The 23,685-nt window shown below is 34.0% G+C and overlaps 1 protein-coding gene across 1 annotated transcript in view; it reads left to right on the forward strand.

Annotated features, from left to right (window-relative positions):
* Window positions 1–22,570, forward strand: part of PCLO (piccolo presynaptic cytomatrix protein) — a 283,527-nt gene extending 260,957 nt beyond the window's left edge. Inside the window, 3 exon segments of the mRNA XM_054692491.1 lie at window positions 18,175–18,309; window positions 18,734–18,879; window positions 20,709–22,570. Coding sequence (XP_054548466.1) covers window positions 18,175–18,309; window positions 18,734–18,879; window positions 20,709–20,849 — 422 coding nt within the window. The 3' untranslated portion in view covers window positions 20,850–22,570.
* Window positions 22,571–23,685: the final 1,115 nt, after the last annotated feature.

Genomic DNA, 23,685 nt, shown 5'->3' on the forward strand with positions numbered 1-23,685 from the left:
CCATCCCTTTTACCCGCCCTTTCTCTGCATAAACTCATCAACCCTCATCTATATGTTGATTAGTCCCAAATCTACCACCCAAACTCCCTGAAATTCCCACACAAATAGTTCATGCCTGCCAGGTATTTGTGTCAATCTAGTAAAATAAAAAATACTCTGAAAATTTAAAATGGAGGAATCTTATGTGCTAATGATTATATATTCTTGGAAGAAGCTGAGACACCAAACGGGGGATAGTGAAGTAGCAGAAGGAGCAACTGTCCCTGTTGACAAGAGGCCAGTGAGAAGTGAAACAAGGACAATCTGTCTTACTGGGAGCTAGAGACAAGGGAGAGGGACAGCAAGTGCCAAAAATATATCTTGAAAAAAAAACAAGGATGGAGAGAAATATCCCAGCCTCTCCCATGCTTCCATTTTCCAGTCTGCCTGTACTAATCAAATCCAGCTAGAACTAACTGACAGAGGAGCCTGGGAGACAACCAGGGAAGTGTCCCCTCTGAGAGGAGAGCAAGGAAATAACCAAGAACACAGGGAGGGACACAGGTTAGATCCCATATATGCTTCAAGTGATACATGCCCTGAACTTAATTCACCCACTTCAATTTTATCTCTTTCTCCAACACCCTTCTACCACACATAAAATTTGTGCCTATTCATACCATAATTTGCATATTGTTCATTGCTCTTTGGTTTAAATTTACCTATTTCTATGCTGTCTCCTCCATAATGCAGCACAATACTCAGAGCAGAGCTGTGGTTTATTCATATTGATGTCCCCACACTTTACAGAAAACCTTGCCTATAGAGTTGCTTCAATACTGCCCAGAAAGTGAATAGACAGTATAATCATATATAAAAGTAATGGTCATTGATTTTCATATGACTCTAGAATTCAGGTACAGAGAGAAGTAATTCATGTTCAGTTTACTTAAAGTTCTAGCTACTTAATTTCACCTTCTTTTTAATCTTAAAGTTTATGAATAAAATTATTTTAATATAAATGTTAGCAACTCTCAATAAATAGAAAGTGTTCATGGTAATGCAGCTTTCTTCTTTAAATTTGTCCCACACAAAACATGATTGTTTTCCAAGATGACAATCATTGGCTAATTTATATTTAATTTAAGCTATTGTCAATATGTTTATGTTTTAGCCCTTATCAACAGTGAATCTCAGATTAGTTATTGAACAGAAGGATGGAGGTTGAGGATGGGAACAAGATGGAATATGATATGTAATATGAGCCATTTATTATCATGTGCCCTTTTGGTTGAAATATACTGGACAAATTGCTTTTGACAGAGTTACTTCTGACATTTTCACAATAAGCAAGTTTATAATTTGCATATCTATATGAAGTTGGTATGAATAATTCTATAAAATATACATGAGATTGCTAATAATGTGAAGAAGAAACGACAATAAATATTAAAACTTTAGAAAAAAGTAAGAAATACTTATACGGAGAATAGAGGTGATGTTAAATTATAAGGAATTTATTTGTTCTAAAGTGATAAGACATCAATTTAACAGCAAGATTTTGTATTTTCCATGTAGAAATATTGAATCAACTTCCTGTTGTTCTTGTGGTATATATTTGATATATATTTTGTGTGATTTGAGTTATTCAGAGGACCACCTTCACGTCCTTCTGCTGTCCGTCAACATGAACAGCCAAATCATGGCTACAAACAAACAGAACAGAGTGTTCAATTTGTGTTTAGACATAATTTGTTTAATTTCCTGATTGGATTTGTCTTCTTTTTAATCCTTCACTAAGCCACTAGAAAAAATGCCTCATTGTAGAAACGTTTTCTTGACATTGTAGTTTCTTACAATGTTCTACTTCAGTCTTTGAGCTTTTACTACTACTCATTTAAATACTTGGTTTTATGAACATCTTGTTCTGCTCTAAGAGAAATTGATCTATAAAGAAAGTTCTAGAACAGGATACTGTAAATCAAAATTTAGCAGAGATTTTAATTAACCACCTTTAGACAGTTTATATTAAAAAATACTGGTTTTGAAATTACAGAGAACAGAATATAAAAAGTAATATTTTACAGAATTGAAATTTTGTGTGAAAATATTTTTAAAATTTGTAATGCTAATTAGCCATGTCCCTATTCTACCTATTGAGCAAGTCTACTTATTCAGAATTCTACTTATTCTGACTTCTGATAAAAAGAACACATTTTCCACTTAATTATAATCATGTTTCATCTTCTGTATAGTAGTGACTCATAAATTTTAATCCCAGCATGAAATTAGTTCATTAAATGTGAGATCAATCAAACAAGGTTTGGAGGTTCTGACCTAAATTGTAGTAGAAAATTGTTAAAACTACCACAGACCATTTCTACTAATGAGTGGCTGAATGTCCACAATTTAAAGAAGTACACAATATGAGTGCATCTAAGTATGATTTTTGATACATGATAAACATTATTTAATTGTAGTTACATTAAATTAGAAGTATATCTAAGTGAGAGCTATTTGGAACCCATCCAAAAGAGTGATATTAGTAAAGATTGATAAAATAATCATGGATTTGTTGGGGTAGGTAAGACTACTTCTCTTAAAAATTAAATCCAAGCAGTTAGATGTTCCAGTTATACTGGCAAGGATTTTCTCAATTTGCATTAAAAATCTCTAATGACACCCTCAAGATCATGTCCTTTCCAACACTTTTTTATTCCATTTTTAATAATGTTGTTTTTGGCCATTGAGCACTCATGAATATTACATATAACTGTTTGACTCTTTAAGTCTCCTAAATTTTGTGTTCAGAAGCATTATAAAGCATCAGGGTTACAAGTCTGTATGAGGTTTAATTTAATTGGCTGCATGCCTTTAAAAAACCAGTGGTACAGACTGGTTGAGCCCAGCACTGTGAAGCTATCCGCAGCCTCTGCAGTGCAGGTTTGATCCCAGCTGGCGAGGTCCCTCATGGCATGGCAGACCTCTCCTGTTCCACCCGCTGCTCCCCTCAGCAGTGTATTTTGGTGACTCCGCCTGTTCTGTTCCCTGCTCAGTCTCTGATGACTCCTCTCACCCTCCTGTGCATCCGGCCCCCGGGTTCTTGTATGGATAAATAAATCTTTAAAAAAAAAATAGCACTAATAAGTCATACATTTTTGTAATATATGGAAAGTCTGAATTTAATCACTCAATTTCCATTTTTAATGGGCCAGAACAAATAAACCTCTACCATTATAGAAATATTCTAGACTTTACTCTCAAATGTTTTCAAATAATTGCATGTATAAAAGTAGATCATGAATAAAGCTAACCTAAAGAGGAAGGTTAGGAAGATAAGGAATAAGACAAGATTTGATTCAATATCTTAACAGGAAGTGGGTTTTTTAATTGATTTTTTTTTATATTGAGGTGCCATTGATTTACAACGCTCTATGTGATTCAGAGGAGCAGATTCACACCTCCTTGGTAAATATTGAGCACCTGTTGTTAATGGCACTGGGATAGGCACCAGGGGAACAATGAGGAATAGCAATGTCCCACAACTCAGCAGTGACATTCTTGTTCCTGAAGAAAATTCATGTCACTTTCTGGAAATTCCCATTACTACAGACTCCTTTTCTAATTAAAGTAAGGAGTTTTCAAAATAAAAATGCATTGTTTTCTTTCATTGTTTATTTTCTAAATCTCACTTCTTTTATTATTTTATTATTTTAGTTCACAGTCGATTTTCCCAGCACCATTTGTTAGTCTCACCTTTCCCCACTGCATGGTTGTGGCACCTTTGTCATGACTTAAGTATTGATGTATATGAATTTATTTTTGATCTTTTGGTACTGTTCTGTCAACCCAGAACTTAATACAGCTGTATTTCAAGAAGGAAGGCTAAGTCTTCATCTGCTAAAATAAAAAATCAAGAAATATAAATATATAAAGAACCAAAGAAACAGATAAAAATAGTTGACAATAGATTTCCCTGGCAATTTTATTAAGGGATAAAGGAAACAAAGGGGTGGGATTGGAAGGATTTGCTTTGAAAAAGAAGTCACAAAATATAAATGATTCAAACTTTTAATCTAAAAGGAAATAAAAATTAGACTTAGTGATCATGTGGCAGTCACAGGTAAAAAGAAAAATTATCATTATTTTCAGTAAATAATGTCCTAATATTTCTAATAATTCCTACTATTTCTCTAAATTATTGTGTATATTCATTTTCTTGAAGTACTTTGGTAATACTTATTGCAAGCAAGCACTCCTTTTATCTAACCTACTTATTGAATACATCCTGATCACACTATGTTATACACAGTGTTTTCACTTTTTTTTTTTTTTTTAATGTGGGACCCTCGCCAGCGGCCGGGGAATGAACCGGTGCTACAGAGGTTGTGGGCAGCCTCGCAGCCCAGTGCTCAACCACTGCGCCACCAGGGGAGGCCCCACAGTGTTTTCACTTTTAAAAACCTGACTTTGATGACAGTAAAATTGTGAGATCTCTGGGGAAAGGGGCTGTGGAATTCAAATGATCAGGTTGCTTTAACATTTTTTTTTTGATTCACTCAAAAGTTAAAATGAATTTATGAACACTCCTCAAGAAAAATTTTCAGAATTTTTGAAAATGCCAAAATTCACTGAAGATAATTCATCTTTCTACCATTCAATTATTATTTTCCCAAACTGAAATGTGATACCAGAAAGTCATTTTGAAATTTATATAATTTTCCATAGGGAAATATTTTTGTATTTAAGTATAAAAATAGAACGGGCCAGAAAAACAACGTATTTCACAAAAGAAGCCTTTGTGCCAATAAATTTGTAGGGAAAAAATAATCACCTATTTTTTTAATTGAGATAACATTGGTTTACAATGTTGTTCGTGACTCAAAAGTACAGGTGCTCTCCCTTCAGGTGTTATTCCCACGCTCCACCCACCACCAAAGCACCCATAATCCTCTACCATACTCCATGGTGCTCCCTCCCCACAGTGTTAAATCCTTTATTTTTTAAAAAAAGAATTTTTATCTACTGAAGTCCTCTTTTGCATTTGAGTATTTTCTTCCTCCAAGCAGATGCAGCTTTAGACTGTTATCATCCAAAGCAGATACTTGCCCACAGAATAGCACAACACAGTGAATTCTGTAATTTAGCCACACTCTGAAACCCAGACCACCATCACTCATGTAACAGAATAACAAGCAGCAGTAACAGAGCTTTAACTTCCACATCTTATCATGACATCTCATTGTTGCTATTGAATAATGTTTATATACATAATTATGTAATTGATAATAAATATATGTATATACATTGTATTCTGCTTATACTCATCTTCTTTTAAAAAAATCAAAACATCCTTCTTAACAGTGACCACCACAACAACATCCAACTACCACTTAGTTGCCAGTCACTCTACTAGGATCTTTAAAAAAAATGGTGACCCCAATTTTCAGAACAACCCTCTAAAATGAACTATCATGCTATTATGTAGGTATTTTAGTATTTATGATATTTCCAGCATCTAGCATAGAGGCTTATACCAAATATCTACCTAGTAAACATTTTTTGAATCAAAATACCCAAACCTGGAGAGACTAAAAGGATAAATCAAACCTAACCACATAGTTGTGAAATTGAAGTAAATATTTATACAAAAGTATTAAATTTTAGAACAGAATTCTTTGAATATACCTGCCATACCCAACCTTGGAAAGTAATGCCAATCTCATGTGTTGATGTATGGTTCTTTAAGGAGATGACTAGCCCAAAACTTAATCCATACAGATGATATCACTTTAATTAAAAATGACATAATCAACTTAGAAGTATAGTAACTACATTTTTACTAATGCGCTTCTTTTACAAAACCCAGTTGGACCTACAGAAGATGATTCATTCTGAGTCTTCACCAAAAAGATCCAGTGCACTGAGGCAGACATATGTGTTCATGAATATTTAGGATGAGACTTATGATAAAGGTGAATATAATTAAGTATTGAGGTACTCTGCTGTTGGCTGGGTAAGGAAAATCTTCCTGGCAAAGATACTTTTTTGAGTAGTTATTGAAATAAAGGTAATTTAAAGTCTAGGTGAAGGAGGACTGCCAAGGTTTCCAATAAGGGAAAATTTTATGTTCAAAATCTTTGCCATGTGAGAGTACCTGTGTTATTGGTGAACCAGTGGGCACTCCTGTGTGATTGTCACTGAATTCTGTCCTGCAGGGAAACAAGGCTTGAAGGGTTGTCAGAGCCAGAGAAATTATGAACTATCAGATGTTGTCCAGAGGAATCAGATTCTTTATTATAGAAAGGCAATTTTGGCTTTATTTAGATGGATTTAAAGAAAGAAAATGACATGATCAGATTTGGTGCTGTGATTAATGGATTTTAAGGAATCACATCTTCAGGTAGGGACCAGTCAGGAGACAATTCAGTGTCCAATTAAGACATGGTCAGGACTGGCACTAAGGCAGTCAGCAGTGGAAGGAAAAGGGATAGGCAGCTCTGGGAGCTCTCTAGAGAGATTAACAAAGATTCCTTTGTTCAAAAATGATTCAGAATCAAAATGCTGGGCTTTAATACCAAAGTTAAAATAACACAGTTTTGGGCACTAGCATTTTAGAGATGAAATGATGCAATTATGGTCACTCTGTAAATGATCAGTAGTTAAATACAGTCTGATTTTAAAAGAAGTAGCTAAAAAATGTTATCAGAGGGCATTGTAAAAGGGAATTGTTTGGAAGTAATAAAATGCAAACCCGTGCTTCAAGAATTTTAAATAAAGTAATTGGCTGGTCTTTAAAAGATCATCTGCCATTTACGCACTTCAGAGTGCATTTTAAAGATGCATGAAAAGAGGAAAGTGGGGTTGAATAAGGTAGAACACTTCAATTTTGCTCTCTTAACTTCATATGTATAATGTATATATATACATTATATATATATATATATAGTGACAGTGAAATGTCGTTCCAAATAGGGAAAGCTTGGTGAATCATAGCCTTCCACATATGATTAGTGTGTTAGTATATGTGCACAGCATTGTGAGTTAAGGAGGAAAATCATTGGCAAACATGTTCAGATAAAAGTTTTTTGGTTTTTGGTTTTTTACTTTAATAAAAAATGTCCAGCTCTTATCCTGAAGACAGAAAAGGAAAGAGTTCGTTATTTTTTATTTTATACATCTATGGTATTATACAAAGAGATCAAAAATTCAGAATGCTACCATGAAGTATTGAAAGCAGGTTTAGCCAAAAGAAGTTATAGTTCTATATTTGGAAAGGTTTAAATGTTGATACATACATTTTGAAAAGTTCTCTGGGCACAGTAAGGGATTTCTTTGAGGCAGATGTAATTGAATTTACCAAAATACTCTGTCTTATAAAGTAAGTATTAGCTGAGTTATTATTTTGCTTTTTAAAGCATTTTTTCATTCAATAATATTTAATTAAAGCAGAGAAACCTTGGTTGTAAGGTTTCAGTCAATAAATGATCTTTAGTACTCAAGTATCTGAGTCCATTTCATATTCTATGCTTCTGTTTTGAGTTAGTCATGGCCATGTTATTTGGCCTCTGACTAGTTTAATTGGTGGGAAAAGTAGTTTAAAATGGTTTCAGTTATTTTAAGAGACCAGAAGAACAGAGACATTTGTCAACAATTTATTTTCAATACAGAGCTTTTTCCTCAAGTGTTTGTTACTCTTGATATTTTGATGGCTTGAGTTCATTTCATTTTAGTTAATGGTGAATTGGCAGGGTCAAAATGTAGGTCAAGTTGTGCCATTTAATTTGATTTTGAGAGTATGGTGCTATTTCTCAGCCAATTTTTAGCTTGTTTTGTTAGAGTTATCAGTGGAGCTCTCTGAGTGAAATAAACATGAACTGTTGCTCATTAGTTTGTGTTTGTTTTAAAATTCTAGAATATGATGCATTTCCAAGTGTGTTTTTCTTGTGACTTACCAGTCTCTTTGAGATTTTTCTACCATTTTTTCTCTAGTAATGTTTTTTTTTTTTTTAATTGAGGCTGCATTGGTTAACAACTCTGAACATGATTAGGGGAATACATTCTCAGATATATGTCACCACACCACCAAAGCACCATCGTCCTTTACTAGAGATCGCTGGACCCCTCTTCCCTTCCACTCCTACTCATTCTCCCTCTCTAGAAGCCTCAGTTCTTCAGTCAGTTTCTAGGGTTTGTTTTGGTTTACTTCTCTTTTTTATAGCTGAGTGGTATTCCATCGGATGTGTGTACCACAGCTTCTTAGTATACTCCTGTGTTGTTGGGCACTTAGGTTGTTTCCATCGGTTGGCTAATCTGGCTATTTTAAATAGCGCTACAGTGAAGATAGGAGTACACATATCCCTCTGAATAAGTGTTTTTACATTCTTTGCACAAATACCTAACAGGCGAATTCTAGGTCATATGGAAAAAAATCTTCATCCTTTGTGACTCACTCTTCAGTGTACCTTACCAAGAAGCTATCCATTCATCCACGCCATCAGACTATGTTAGGGAAATCTCTTTGTACCCCATGTATCCCCATAAGTCCGCAAACCACATTATACGCAAAGATTTTTTTTTTTAAAGATTTATTTATTTATTTATACAAGCACTGGGTATAGTCAGAAATGCAGGAGGGTGAGAGAAAATTCACCAGAGCCAGAGCGGGGAACAGAACGGGCAGAGTGACAAAGTACACTGCTGAGGGGTTCAGCGGGCGGCAGGAGAGGTCTGTTGTGCCATGTGGGACCCTCGCCCTGTGGCTGGGAATCGAACCGGAGCTGCAGCGGCTGCAGGCAGCTTCACAACCCAGCACTCAACCACTGTGCCACCGGGGAGGCCCTATACACAAAGATCTTTTTAAGTTGTCTCAGGAGAGACCCTGACAACCTTTGATTAATTTGAAGAGAGTTAAATCTTTCCATTTTAAAAACTGACATTTTGGTAGTATTTGCTAACTGCAGCAGAATCTAATCTATCCTGACTGATAAATGGGTGAAGTTGCCCTGCAAGGCATTAAGGCATAATAATAGAAAAAGGGTTTGGATTTGGTCTGAGATGAAGAAAACAAGGACATAGAATACAAAGCATAGAGATAGACCCAGGAATATGTGGAAACTAAAATCACCACGGTTTAAAAGGGACCATTTCATGGATGGAATTAGGAGAATAACCCTGGGTTATTGTTTATTTCATATGTAATAGTGGGTGTCACATGAGGCCCTAGCAGGAAGTAGTTGACATATGCAAAGGGGTAGTTAAAGAGAATTCGCTAAGTGGAGGGAAGTTAAAGTAACTAGCAAGGAAAAGCGAAACATAGGACTAGCCAAAACAAAAAGTCATTCCTGCCCTGAGTCTAGATGTGGAGAGACTATTGGAGAACCCAGCAAGAAATACAGTCATGGTATGGTATAGGAATCCAGGACAGAAGTTCTAACCTTTGTAACCAATGCAAAGCAATACCCCAGTCGAGAGGGTGGGGTCAGGGAAGGCGATAGCCCAGCTTCTGCCTTCCTGTTTCTCCTCCTCTCACATCTCCCACTGCCTGGTCATTGCTGACCCCCTCCACACAGCCTAAGACAAGGAAACCCAAGTGATGAAGTTCAAGCATTCTTTCTCTTAGGGAGAAAACAAGGTCAGACTAAAGAGGAAATAGGAAAGGCAAAAAACAGGATCCAGTGCAAATGAGTTGAGAATAAATAGTTGAGGAGGAATTACAGTTTGTTCTTTTTGTAATTGGCTGAGGATAAATTGTTAAAGTGGTCTCACGCTCAAAGAGCACAAAAAGAGAGAAAAACTTACCTAACTTTTCTCTGAGGCTTGCTCCTGCAGGTACAGCAGAGCTGGTGACTTTATTAACTAACCAGATAGTGCCAGGAAACTGCAAACACAGAGGAAGACTAGCCAGAGGCAAGGGGCCACCAATAGAAATTCAAAACATCAGTTATTTGAAATGCCTCTTGTATGAACTACCCTGTAACTAACTAATGACCTTGGGCCATGTTCACTTTTGTTTTTTTTTAATCTGCTCTTAGCCTACTGTTAGGCCAATAAGATTGAAATCCTTTGCTCTTATCCCAGGTCCCGCAAACCTCATTCCCCTTCTTAGAGAGGCAGATTAGAGTTTATCTCCTGTCTCCTTGCCTTATCCTTTCTCACAATTCTGGTATCATATGTTCTGGTTAATATATGTATAGCAAGCCCATTGCTCAGTAGCATTTAATCTTGCAAGGCAGCTAAGTAGAAGGGAGATTAAAGGGACAGCTGGAAAAACGTAAGATGAGGAAGAGCCATAGGGTAGAACAGTAAAATATTCCTATATGTTACATTAGTAGCAATTAAAAAAACTAGAGACTCAGTTAAAGTTGAGAGGAGGAGCAAAATCACTGTAAGTTGAGTGTTAAATTAAGCACCAAGTGAGAGAGAGTAAAAAAAAAACCTAGTGGGCCAATGGAAACATTTGATTTCCATAAACTATTTAATCCTATTATTTCTGGTGGCATTCACAGGTTCATTCAGAGGTTAAATGCTGCCTGGTCAGCACCCATGCAGTCCCCACCTCCACCCCCCTCCCAAACATGTAGAGTTTGTCTTACACTGACTCGGTAGCATCACTCTTAGTAGATGTTTTTCCTCACTGGAGCTCCCTAACTCACTAATGTTAGAGTATCACCCGATTTTATTTTGTGAGTTCATTACATGATGGTATCAATGTCTCTCCAGATTCAGAGAATATATGCACACCCTCTGCTCCTCTGGTTAACCAGCCTGCATGTAGAGGAAACGTAAAAGTGATTTTAGATGGGAGGTCTAACCTAGGTGCATGGAGTCAGGGAGCTAGCCTTGTCTTCTGAAGCTTGATGCTGTACTAGGAAAAAAAATTTTAAATTTACTAACCTTTCCATCTTCAATTCAATGCTCCTGAGATTTGTTTGCCTGATGTTTTTAGAATTCACTTCAAAACTCCAAACATTTTCATTGTAATGTCATTTAAATTTTCTGTTTTCCTTCACTAGTTGCACAAGTTTTTTTTTTCTTTTGTCTCATACAAAATAATAGGCTTTCAATTAAATTGTTTTTTAAGAGCTCTAGTTATTTTCAGTCACAGTGAAAAGAGTGCTATGATGCATGTACCAAAGGGACAAAAATGCTAAAAACATTGAAGGAGATCAATCAGAAAAATCTATTTTTTCCTCCTAAAATTACGTTCTTTCTAGCTTTGTCTCAGAATGAAAGGATTTCTTTATATAACAAAACAGAAAGGGAAAGGGAATGTGCAGACCTGTCCTACTTTCACAGACTCTAAAATCACGTTAGGCCAAAATCCCTGCCTTATTGTATAAAATATCTCCTTGAATCTGGGTTGTTTCAAATAAAGGTCTTAATAAAAGCTTACAGAACTCTTCTCTCTTTGGGGGAAAAAACCTTAATGAAAACATAACAAAATGCCTTCTCCACAGTCCCACTCTGCCCCAGACATGAAAATGTGTTGGGATGCTCTCAATAGCTTTGAACAATTGAGTCTTGGAGGTATACATAAACAGAGAATAAGATTAGTAAGCTGCATACTAGCATTTATTTTGAGTGAAATCATACATTTGGGGGGAAATCCAAAAATATCTCAAAATCAAGGCCTCAGCTTGGTTTTGTGGGAGAATGTGGTCTTTTGAGTAAGAACCGATAAATGATTTTCTTCACATCTATGCAGAAAGGCTGTCTATCTAGTAAGTTTGCTGTAAAGATTAGAGAAATTTTACAGATCCATCCATTGAACATTGAATATATGCTAGGTATCTTTTCTATGGGCTAAAAATACAGGGATAAATAAGGCACAGTCTGTGTATCTTACAGGCTACAGAGAAACACATAAAGTACCTGCAACACAGGTATTATTCAATAAATTGAATATATTGTTACCATTCAAATAAATTGTAACACTCTACCTACAACCTATCAAGACATTTAGTTCATAAATTAATGCTTTGGAAAGGAAATGGGTAATCATTTATCCTCTCTCTTAATTGTATCTGGCCTTTCCAGAAAAACTTTCCCACACATCTTGAGCCTCTGCCCTCCCAAGTCCCAAGTTTCCTCCCCCAACACATGCCTGCTCACAAGCACAACAGGAATTGTGCACACAATCACCACCACATAACACATAGGTTATTACAGAGTTGGAGATCATCTAGGGCTGTCTTGCTGTAAACATCCAATCTAGGGATGTGACTGGACAAATTAGTAAATTTAAGAGTTACAGTCTTCTTTCTTTAAAGTTGGTATCTCAAGAGTATGGACGTGACCTCTGAGTCATAAGCAGTATCATAAACCAATGATACCTCAATTTAAAAAAAAGTAAGTAAAGCAAAACAAAAAGAGATTAAAGTTAGTGATACTGCTATTTACATGTTTGAGGAAAATTCAGATAAGATGACAGAGCTTACATATGTTATTTTAAAAATTACTTCACTGGTAATAAAGGCATTACCTTCATTCATAACATGATGATGCTGTCCACTTGGTTATAGACCAGGTTACATGAAAACTATAAGAGAGCAGAAAATTATATTTACTGAAATATATCTGGGATGAAGACTTACTGATTTTTTTGAAAACCAAATCTACTCAGTTGCACTGTAAAGAAATTATATCTGACCACAAAGTATTTTACAAACCCTGTTTTAGGAATTTTCTTTCTAACTACTAGTGGTATGTTTGAGTAAAAAGTGCTGGAGTCAAGTATGCACAGTCATCTGTTAAATACAGGGGGTGGGGAATGAGCTGAAGAGTGGAACTAGCCACATGGTGTGATTTTTATTGTTTGAGCAAGCTGACTTATTAAGGGTTAATTTCATGAGATCTTATAGTAAGGGTACTTGGAATAGAATTTAACATACTACAGAATTAAATAAATTTGTTATATGTTTGCATTGCCCTTTCAATTAAATTTCTAGGAGAAACCTTCACAAATTTAGTTCTTCCCTTCTTCTGTTTAGTCCTACATATAAAATATTCAACACAGATAAGAACCTTTGTCCAGAAAACAATATTCTAAGACTTAAGTTTAAAACATGCCAATGACTTCATTACAATCATTAGTAAGTGATTATAAAAAATAACAATAGACCTAGTTATGAAATTCAATAAAAATAAGATTACCAGAGTTGTTAAAAGATCTAGTAACTGTCCCTGTTACTCAAGGACATGGTATAAAGAAGAGGGAAGTGTCAATTATAGATAATTATTGAGTACCACTCTGAACCTTGGGAGAAGAGAGATGCAATTTTGGCATGGAAGGTAAAATTATACAGACACTAGGGTAGGTTTCACACACCTGGTTGGAAATTATAGAGAAAGAATAGAACAAATTATAGTGAACTTACTTCCTTTCCCTAACAGGCTCAGCAAAGTGGAAAATAACTTTTTTTTAAGAAATTTGATTTTAGAAAGTAATGACATGAATATATCGAGGCATTTTATTTTATTTTGTGGGTTACTCTGAATAAATTGAGCAGTTGATGTAGTGGTGGAAATAATGCCTGAAGGCGTTTACTGTCAGTTACATCTAGAACAGATCCATTGTGTCAGATACTGAGACAGAAAAGGAATGAATGCTTTTGGCTAATTACAATTAGAGACATTGCGCTTGCAGTTTACCTTTACTATCGTAGCATTTTTCAAAAAGAAAAAACATTGTTTAGACTTTAAACAATTACAGGAGAGAAAAACAGTACTATCCATCAGGGAATGTATCACACTTCGACTATGGACATGTATTTGGATATTGGTAACACTTTCTATAATGACTGCCTTTGGAAACCACAACTGAATAAGCAGACTAAATAATGGAGAACAGCTGTTCAGCTTGTGCAACACCAGGACTAGTAACATTTAGATAATATCAAAAAATATCTTAAAAAGGCACTGTCTTATAAAACTAAAAGAGATATTATGAATAATTTATAAATAATCCTTATTATGTATTTTCACTTTACATGTGAGGAAATAAAAAAAAAAAAGCAAAAACACCTAATGACTGACCTGTCATCTCACAGAACTAAAAGTCAGAATTCCTGATTTTTAAAATCCACCTTAATTACACATGAGACTTGTCTCGATTTGCAATGAGTGATAGGAACTTGGTATGGAGTGATGAGGAGCTAGACTGTCAGGGATAACTATGTATCTTATCTAACACCAATGCAGACTTCATTAGCCGGCACAAGTCACCTGTGGCAGGAGTTTATAATTTTTATTAATGGAAATTTGCTAATGCAAAGAAACCTATGTTGATAAGCATTTTATTAACTATGGTTTTTGCTTAATAGACTTGCCTTTTACAAAATACCTTTTTTTTTTCTATATTTCTTTTCCAATTTCTATTCATTTCCAGTGAGTCAGGGGTCTGTGGTGGTGGACTGTGGGTGCTTTGGTGGCAAATGTACCATGGTAACACCTAAAAGGGGATCCTCCACTTCCATAATGGAAGCAATGATTTAAACAATATTAACTCAGTAAAAATATTTTTAAATTATAATAATTAAATATTTTTGCCAAAATTGCCTAATCTCAATTTACACAGTTAAGTGTCATCTATATCAATAATAAATTAAATAATAAATAAGAATAAAAATAATAAATATGTGGTAAATAATTTTACTATCACTAATAAAAATGAAATATCTTGTCAATCGATAGTCACTTTGAGAAAATCACTTTGTATAGGTCAGTTCCATATAGAATCTCATATAATTATGAATATTTTAGGAAATATTTAGTGTTGTTTTGTCATTTAATACAAATAACTTGCAAAATTGATGTATATGTGTAGACAATAACTTCTGTTATTTAAACAACTGGAAGAATTACTTGTTATGTCACCTCTGCTCTCTTTGGTCCTGTGCGTGGCTAAGATAAAATAGTAAAATAGTGCCTGAAAAATTCTTTCATTTTGATAATATTTCTTAGATATTATCTCATGAGTCAATGTTTTAGAAATCTCTTCATAAGGAAATAAAAAATGTTCATGAGAAAATAGAGGCCTGCACTTAAAATCAGATCTTTGTTAAATTTTAGACTAGGCCACTTAACATCTTGGCAAGTTACTTAAAATACCCAAGTCTCTGTTTTCTCATCTGTATGACAGGAATTATACCAACCCTATTTCTTATAAAATAGTGATCAGATTTTGTTAATGGTAGTTTTTTTAAAAAATTCTTCTCCAAAAATGTAAATTGGATACATACATGGAAGAACAGATATATAGGCATGTTTATAAATATATGCTTATAGATATGACATACACATTTTTAAAGATAAAATGTATCTAAACTTTTTCCTGAAAAAACAAAAAGTGAGACGAGCACTGCATGTCTTAATGGAGAATAAAGCGACAGAGAGTGTGAAAAAAGAAAGCTTTGGAAGATAAAAATAAGCCACTTTTTCTTTTGGTTGGAGCATTTTAGCTAGCGATAGAGGGACATACACAATTTCATTCAAGTGGAATTAAATTATATATGCTCAATCAAAAATGATTAAATTGTCTTTTTAATGAAGAGAAGGTATCAGTAAAAATAATTTTTTCTTTATTTTAGCCATATTAATTAATGTTAGTTAATAAATGACCTCATTCAATTTAAGAAACCAAATTGAAAATATTAAGAAATTGAGTAAGATTTTTACTATGTTTTAAGTTTACTAATTAATTCTGCTTAAAGGAAATCAGAACTCTGAGTCTTTTCTACGTTAGTCTCACATTATTTATTGATTGCCTGCATTTCATCTTCAAATCTCATTCCCTTTCTCCTTTCTTCCTCCCTCCTTCAGTTTTTCTTTTTTCTTTCACTCATTGCTATATCCTCTATGTACTGTGTCACAGCATTTAAATATTTTAGAAAGTCTGTTTATTTTCTATACCATTGAACTCTTTCAGGGCACATGTTGTATCCCTGGATCCTTTAAGAATGTTTTTCTATATCCTTGAAGTAGCTTATTCGGTTTGAAGTAGTTTATCAACTAAGCCATGTTTCCAGGAGTCTAGGCGAGGTACAATTGATTGTGATGACTCGTAATTAATACCATTGTGCTCTGAGACCCCCTCAGAAGCATGTCCCTTTTCCGTCCTTTAGGTCCTTTAGCAGTGACCTAAAAGAACAAGCTGAAACAATCTTTGAACGGAGAGAAACATCAATATTTTCACTAGTATCATATTGTGAAACGTGATTCTCACCTTCCAAGAATGAAGGAGGCAATGTGATGACTTGAGAATTTTAATTAGCAAGTTTTAAATCCCACCTTTCTTCCCGGGTGTGAAGGTGGGAAACACCAACAAATTTACATGCTTGCTGGGGTTTTAAGGTTCATAAAAATAGAATATAACCTATAAAAGTGAATTTGCCTCAGAAAAATGTACCTTGCTTTTTCATTTCATCATGCTCTTTAGTGTGATCAGTTCTGTCTGTAACTCCTATTGACTCCAAATAATGGGAATTTATTTTCCTGACTCTCTCCTTATCATGTTAGAATTTTCCTTTTCCCCTCCATCGCAAGTATGGTTTGAGAGATGGAGCGGAATCCTAGTCACTTTTCCGTAGCTTTGAAGAAAAGAAATAAAACATTTGTAGTTATATTTGCCACCCTGCTTGACTAGGTTATGCTGTTCTTTTTTGAGATTCGATTATTATTGTCTTGTGCCTGTGTTCATGCCGCCAAACTGACATATGTCTCATTCCAATGAAAAGATTCTCTCAACTTTGAATTTTTCTTCTAGTTGATCTTGGAGTTGCAGCAATTAAAAAGACCTGGCAGTTTGGTTGTTTTTCTGATTCCACTGAAACCCTCAGATCTTTGTAGTGATGACCCATGGCTGCTACTCGTAAGGGTTTAATATGACTTTGCTTGAGGAACCTATGCTCATTGTTCATATGCTTTGCTGTGCTGAAGACTCGGTGATAACTCTCGGGGATTTTTCAACTCATTCTTGCCTTCACTGCAGCATTTTGTGATATTTGGTATAGTCAGGAATGCCACTAAGCTGTGCCTTCTCAGAATCTGCCTTTTCATTCTTAGACACAAATTTTGAGATTTTCTGGCAGGAGGCTATAGACTGTTCTTTGGTTGCTACTGTTTAACACTTTGCTAAATTTTGCCTTCTTTCCTGACTTCTCTAGATATTAAAGAAAGAGGATTCTAAAATCTGTCCCATTTTCTTTTTTTTGTAATTGATAAAAAGTTACATTCTCGATTATCAGGTTTTGCATTAATACTTATCGTGAGATCTATTTATTAATTGTGGTGTCTCAATAGTCTTTGTCTTTACTTATTTTAGTCTAGTTGGCCTGTCTTGTAGTGCAAATATTGTATGGAAGTCTTTCATTATTATTTTCTTTACTTTACATCACCTATATATCTTATTTTGTAGTTTCAACCTTACTTAAGTGACCCATAGATATTCATAATAGTTGGCTCTTTATTATGATTTATGTGTTTTCAGTTTTATAAGGTGTTCTGTTTTCTTATTTGCTGCCTTTGACCTGAATTCTATTTTATCTAACAATAAAATCTCAACCCCTGCTATTTATTATTTCTGTAGCCTGCATGCTTATAGTTTGTTTGACCATTGAAAACAGTATAGATTTAAGCTTTGCCTTATGAGTTCATCTTAAAATCTTTATTTCAGCTAAAATTTCATGTTTATTGGTATTGTAGATAGTTGATCAGAGCTCTGCATTTTGTTTTATAATGATTACATATATTGTTATATTTACTATATTTCTCCATTTTGTGTCTTTTTTGTAAATTTCTACTGTCATTAAGAAAGATTTGTGTCTGTGTTCTAACGATTTTCTTTTAATTTATACCTTACTGTCTAGTTTGTCAATTTTATGTGGTAGACGTTGTCATCTACCTATTACCTATGACAAAATTCAGTAATTTCACTGTCCCTTTCCTTTTCTCTCTCTTCTCTATCCATTTTTTTAGTTCCATCCTATATATTCTGTCAGAAGACCTAATGAATGCTCTTTTGTTTCTAGCTTATTATACTTAGCATACTTCTTAAAGACTAGGAGTATTGATCTATATATCTACCAGATGCAATAAGGTGTTTCACACTTACTAAATAAGCAAGAATGAATTATCGAACTAAACATTTAATAAATGGCATTATATATTGCTGAACTTTTTAATTAATTCTTTCAGTTAAAACTCAGGTAATGGGAGAAATCAAGATTGCATTAAAGAAGGAGATGAAGACAGATGGTGAACAACTCATAGTTGAAATTCTCCAATGCAGAAATATCACCTACAAATTTAAATCTCCTGATCACCTACCAGGTATCTAATTTTAAAACAATGAGCAATTATATATATATATTAATATGCATATAATATACAGGTAACAAAATATATATATAACCTAGTACTAGGTCCAAAATTTTCTGGAAAATGCTAACCAAAATTGAGGCTATATACCAAACATATCTGGAAAATATGAAAATAAATTATTTTTTCTTATATAGAACAAGTTGATATTTTGTTAGTTTTCAACTAGATTTTTTTCAATACATAATGGGATTATTTATTATACAACAGGCAAGTTGAGTTACTGTAAAAAATGGTATGTATTTTAATTACTAATGTTGTCTATACTATATTGTACACAGTCCATTGGCTTTGTTTAAAATGTGGAAGAACTGTCATAATACAGTTATAATTGTATGGTTAATGGATTCTTAACAAACGGAATTCTTATTTTCAGATTTATATGTAAAAATATATGTGATGAACATCTCTAGCCAAAAAAAAGTGATCAAGAAAAAAACAAGAGTATGTAGACATGATCGAGAACCTTCTTTCAATGAAACTTTTAGATTCAGCCTAAGTCCTGCTGGACATTCTCTTCAGGTAACTTTCTATTAAATAGTTACTATCTTAAAGTTGTAATTCATGCAGTATGTGTTTCCCAATCAATATTTATATACTTATCATACATATGAGATATTTTACAAGTTAAATAAATCTCAGAGGTATCTTCCCAGGAGCCCTTTAGGATTTTATAACCCACTCAAACAATCCAATTAACTAGCAAGTCTCCTTTATACTCAGTTTATTTTATATAGATTTATTTCATGCTGATGCCTTTAATTCTCCTGGGTTCTTATCTTTGTTACTCAAATCATTTCAGCAGTTTATCTGGCCTACTTTCCCTTATAATTCATTTCATCACACTGCTGACAGAGGTATCTTTTAGAAACACTGGCTAAGTTACATTAAAGCCCTTCAATGACTCTCCATTATCCTGACTCACTGGAGTCCTCCAAGGTGAATTTTAATTGTATTGATTTAATCTCATCTCCTTGTTCTATGCTTGCTCTATACTCCAATCATACCAGAATCTGCAAGTCAGGTTAAATCTCTAATCCTTTGCTCATATTTTTCTTCCCCTTTGATACTCTTTTCCATCCCTCTCCATCCATCACAATAGTCCACACCTCTCAATGTAAACTCAGGTCTTTACTTCTGACCCTAAGTGTAATTCATCAGGCCTTATTCAAGTAACTTTTTATGTCTTATTGGGTTATCACTCCTAATCTTTCCATTGCTCTTTGTTCGATAGCAACACAAGGCCTGCATGTGATATGTGATTTGTAGATACAGATACAAGGAATAAAAGAATTAAAAGTGGGAGGGAACAAAGAGATATGGGGGAAAATATGAGGATTAAAAAACATGGTGCTGTCACTGAACACAAAGTCTACAGTAGAGACAAATATGAGATACTGCAAAGCAAAAGCTTTTTTGAGAGAATTGAGAATAGAGTGGAAGGGAATAAAAATATTACAGGAGACTGAGTTCTGTAAGAACAATTGTGTCATTCACAGAGATTAAGTAGTTCGAGAGGGGACTAGTAGGGAAAAAAGTCATGCATTTGTCTGAAATGAGATGAATACAATAAGAAGGCAGGGATATGCAGAAAAATACAAAATGCACTTGAAATCCACAAAACAGACTAGAAGACAAATTAACTGGAAATATTTCGAAGTCAGAGAAAGAGAAAAGGTAAGTTTAAGCCAAAAGTAAACATGAACTGTCTGAAAGAGATTCTGAAGAGGTAGGAAGCAAAAGAGAGAGAAAGAAGGAGAGAGGAGGTCAAAGATTAGTGGTTAGCTCCACTTAATGTGAACTGTACTTTCTTTCAAGTCATTTCTAAAAGAAAAAAAAAATTGAATCAGGTACTATGGAATTTCAACTAATAAAAGTTCTATAAAATGACAGGGAATCACTTTAGAAGTACAAACTATGGTAAAATTGCCATTAAATTAAATGCTAAATAAAATCAATGTTATGTTTTATTTGCTTTGTGAATTCTAATCTACTTACTCCATACTCAAATAATTTTGCATTTGAGTTAATATTTCATAAAATGGTAAAGTGTACCCAGCAAAGTCTTTTATGAACATTTCTATCAGTTTAAGTATATACCTATTTAGAATCAGCGAGTAATACAGTTTTTATCTGGAATGCTCATATCCTTCAGAATTTCTTTCCTTTGTAAAATATTGATGTGAATTAATATTATGCAAATTTTTGGAAGACATCTTGGTTATTATTTCTTAAGTATGCCTGCTACTTTCACCCTCACCCTTTTTGTCAGTTATTTCATCAATAATCAAATGTTCGTAAAAAAGGTTGAAATTATACACAACTATATATAATTTTGCTATTTTTTCTAGATTTTACTTTTCTCCAATGGAGGAAAGTTTATGAAAAAGACCTTGATTGGTGAGGCTTGTATCTGGCTTGACAAAGTGGATCTGAGAAAAAGAATAGTCAACTGGCACAAACTTTTGGTCAGTCCTACTCAAACGCACTGAAGGAAAGTATCTGCTGAGGATGTAAAAGCTGCTCTAGATAGTCTGATATCAAGACTATAGGTGGATCCTATTAATACTAAGCTATATTTTAAAGATAAGCATGAGAGGAGGAGCAAGCAGGAAAAACATACTTAAAACCTTTAAATGTATTGTCATGAAACAGAAAAATTGTTAAATGCTGAAGTTCATATTGAAGACAAAGAGAAAAGGAGTTCTGAGAACTAGGATTTCTTGTGGTTGTTGAGGAAAAAAAAGGAGAAAAAAACTTGCAATTTCTTATAATGTAAAATTTTTGAGCAGAGTTGAACTGTAGCTAAAGGCAGAAGCTCAAAGATTAATTGGGTGTCCAATGCAAAGGTAGTACTCTATGCAAAATAACCTTGGTTGAAAGTACTAATGTAACAGATCTCAATGTTCAAATGTCCAAAAATCTTTCATCTTCATCTTATCTGCTCAAACAATTTACTGTGTTGAGATTCTGACATAGGGTAGACCTACAATATGTGTACAGGACTGAAAGTAAGATGACTGTGTTTATAGAAAAAAAGGGAAGAGGAGAGGTACAAATTATGATTTTTAGACCATAATATTCAGGTGTTCAAGTGTTGCAAGATAAACAATACCAATTTTGGAATCCACATTGTAAAAGCACATTTGTATAATTTGAAATAGTATAGAGTGAGATAATACTAAGTAGAAAAGAGAATTTCTTTTATCTAGAAATAAAGCCATTATTGGTTAACAAAGAAGACTGTTGCCCCATAAACTATCAAAAACTCCATAACTTACCTTTAAGTCAAGACATTTTCATACCAAAGTATTTAAATTGGTATGTTCTAGTAAGCATGATAACTTGTTCTTCATGAAATTTCAAATAAATGTATTATCCCAAGTAAATGTATTTCCTTTCTCTTGAATAATGTATGGAGAGAAGGAAAACTCTTCCTCTGGCAAACTAATCATCTTAATCTTGTGACACTGATTAATTAAATTGATATAATTTCCTGATCTTCCATAATGTTTTTCCCCTTAATACATTAACTGTATAATGAAAACTTCAATGCCAAACTCAAATTCTCTCTGGTGTTACATTTTCCCCTCTTTAGTGACAATATCACAGTGATTAAGTTCATCAATGTTGGGAAAATATGTGAAAAGTAAACATTATGTTGAAGTTAAAATATACTTTAAACTATTTTAATAATATAAAATAATAGGACCAATGTCTACATCTTTCAATAAAGTATCTTCTCCATCAACCAACATTAACAAGCAAAGTGACATGGAGTTGTAAGAAACACACCCAGCTGGGATTTAAAAATCTGGTTTCTGGTCTTGATTTTGTCTCTGACCATCACTTTGCATGTGTCACCTATGCTCAATTTCCCCCAGTTTTCTTTTCTCGTAGGATAAAAATGGTTACATATACCTAGCCTTCTAATGAGATGCTGGGATGATCAAGCTGTTACTATGAAAGACAATGAAAGCACATTTTCAAATATAGTCTCGTGTACCTAAGCAAGGAATAATTATTATGCAGCTTTTTATTTCTCAAATTTTATATGTGAAAAAGCATCCTCTACAGCAATAGCAAGAACTGACAAGAATAAAGCAGTATATTAGTTCCCAAACTAATTTTTTCCTTAAAATAAACTTTCATTTAGCCTGGGAAAAAAGTGAAGAACTGATGAAAATTATATTTAAATTGGGTTATCAAAAGTTAAATGAATTATGCTAACATATCCTATTTCCATATCCTACCCTAAAAGAAATTAAATTGCTTTTAGAGTATTTGAAATCTGTTTCTTTATACAATGTTGAAATTTTAGTGGAATTAGAGAAATCATCTCCAAATACATTGGTTGAATATTGAATTTTCTCATTTTTAAGAAAAACACAAAGGGAAATTAATGAAATGTAAAACATTCATAAATCCCTTTATTATTGTGATAAAGAAATACAAAGTCATTTTTCCACTCTAAGAAAGATAACCAATACTTACTTCTGTTTTTTATCTCCCGTCCCCTGACAATGCAACACCTGTTATAACCGATATTGATCTATATGAGCATGAGAACAGGGGATTGCTAACCATTTGATATCACTAGGATTTTATTTTTAAAGACAACTAGATCTATTGATGGTTGCCACGGATATTTCCGCAGAAGTTAGCACTTTAGGGAGCTTGGAATCATCACTCATAACTGGGTAAGAGAAGGGTCCAGGAAAATTCCATTAGGACATGAAAAGACACTTGCTCTTTGCCCTTAAAAGGAAACTGGCTCCCCTTAAGTCTCTTCTGCAGCACTTATATCCAGAGGGAGGCATGGGATATTCTATGACTAGTTTGCTTATTTCATGCCAGTTGCAATTCTTTTAGAATAATAAAAATGGAGGTGCAACCAAAACAAAGATCATCCCTTGGAAGCCATTTGACCTGAAAGAGTAGGAGCCTTTCCACTTAAGTGGTCCTCTGTTCTAAGAAACTAGTAATGGGGCCAGGTCAATTAAAAGAGTTAATGAGAGGGCTTCTTTCTGTGCACCAGCATTTCCCTTCAGAAAGCAAAAGATCCTACCGAAGTGTGCCAAGATTGCAACTGACCAATCTCCTAGGTGGTACTGAAATTATTCTATGCAACACCGATCCTTACATGAACGAATTTCTTCTGAATGACGTTGATTACCCTTCTTACAACAAAACTATTTCTTTTTTAATTGCAAATAGGGCTCTTGGTGTTTTTTACTTTTTTGTATATATCACAGCACATTTTTTCACTTTTTATTTTCTTTATTTTGGGGGAATTAGCTTTTTTTATCCTAATAGCAACAAAGTTTG

This window comes from Talpa occidentalis, unplaced genomic scaffold (assembly GCF_014898055.3).
Source record: "Talpa occidentalis isolate TD23 unplaced genomic scaffold, MPIMG_talOcc4v2.1, whole genome shotgun sequence".
Taxonomy (NCBI): Eukaryota; Metazoa; Chordata; class Mammalia; order Eulipotyphla; family Talpidae; genus Talpa; species Talpa occidentalis.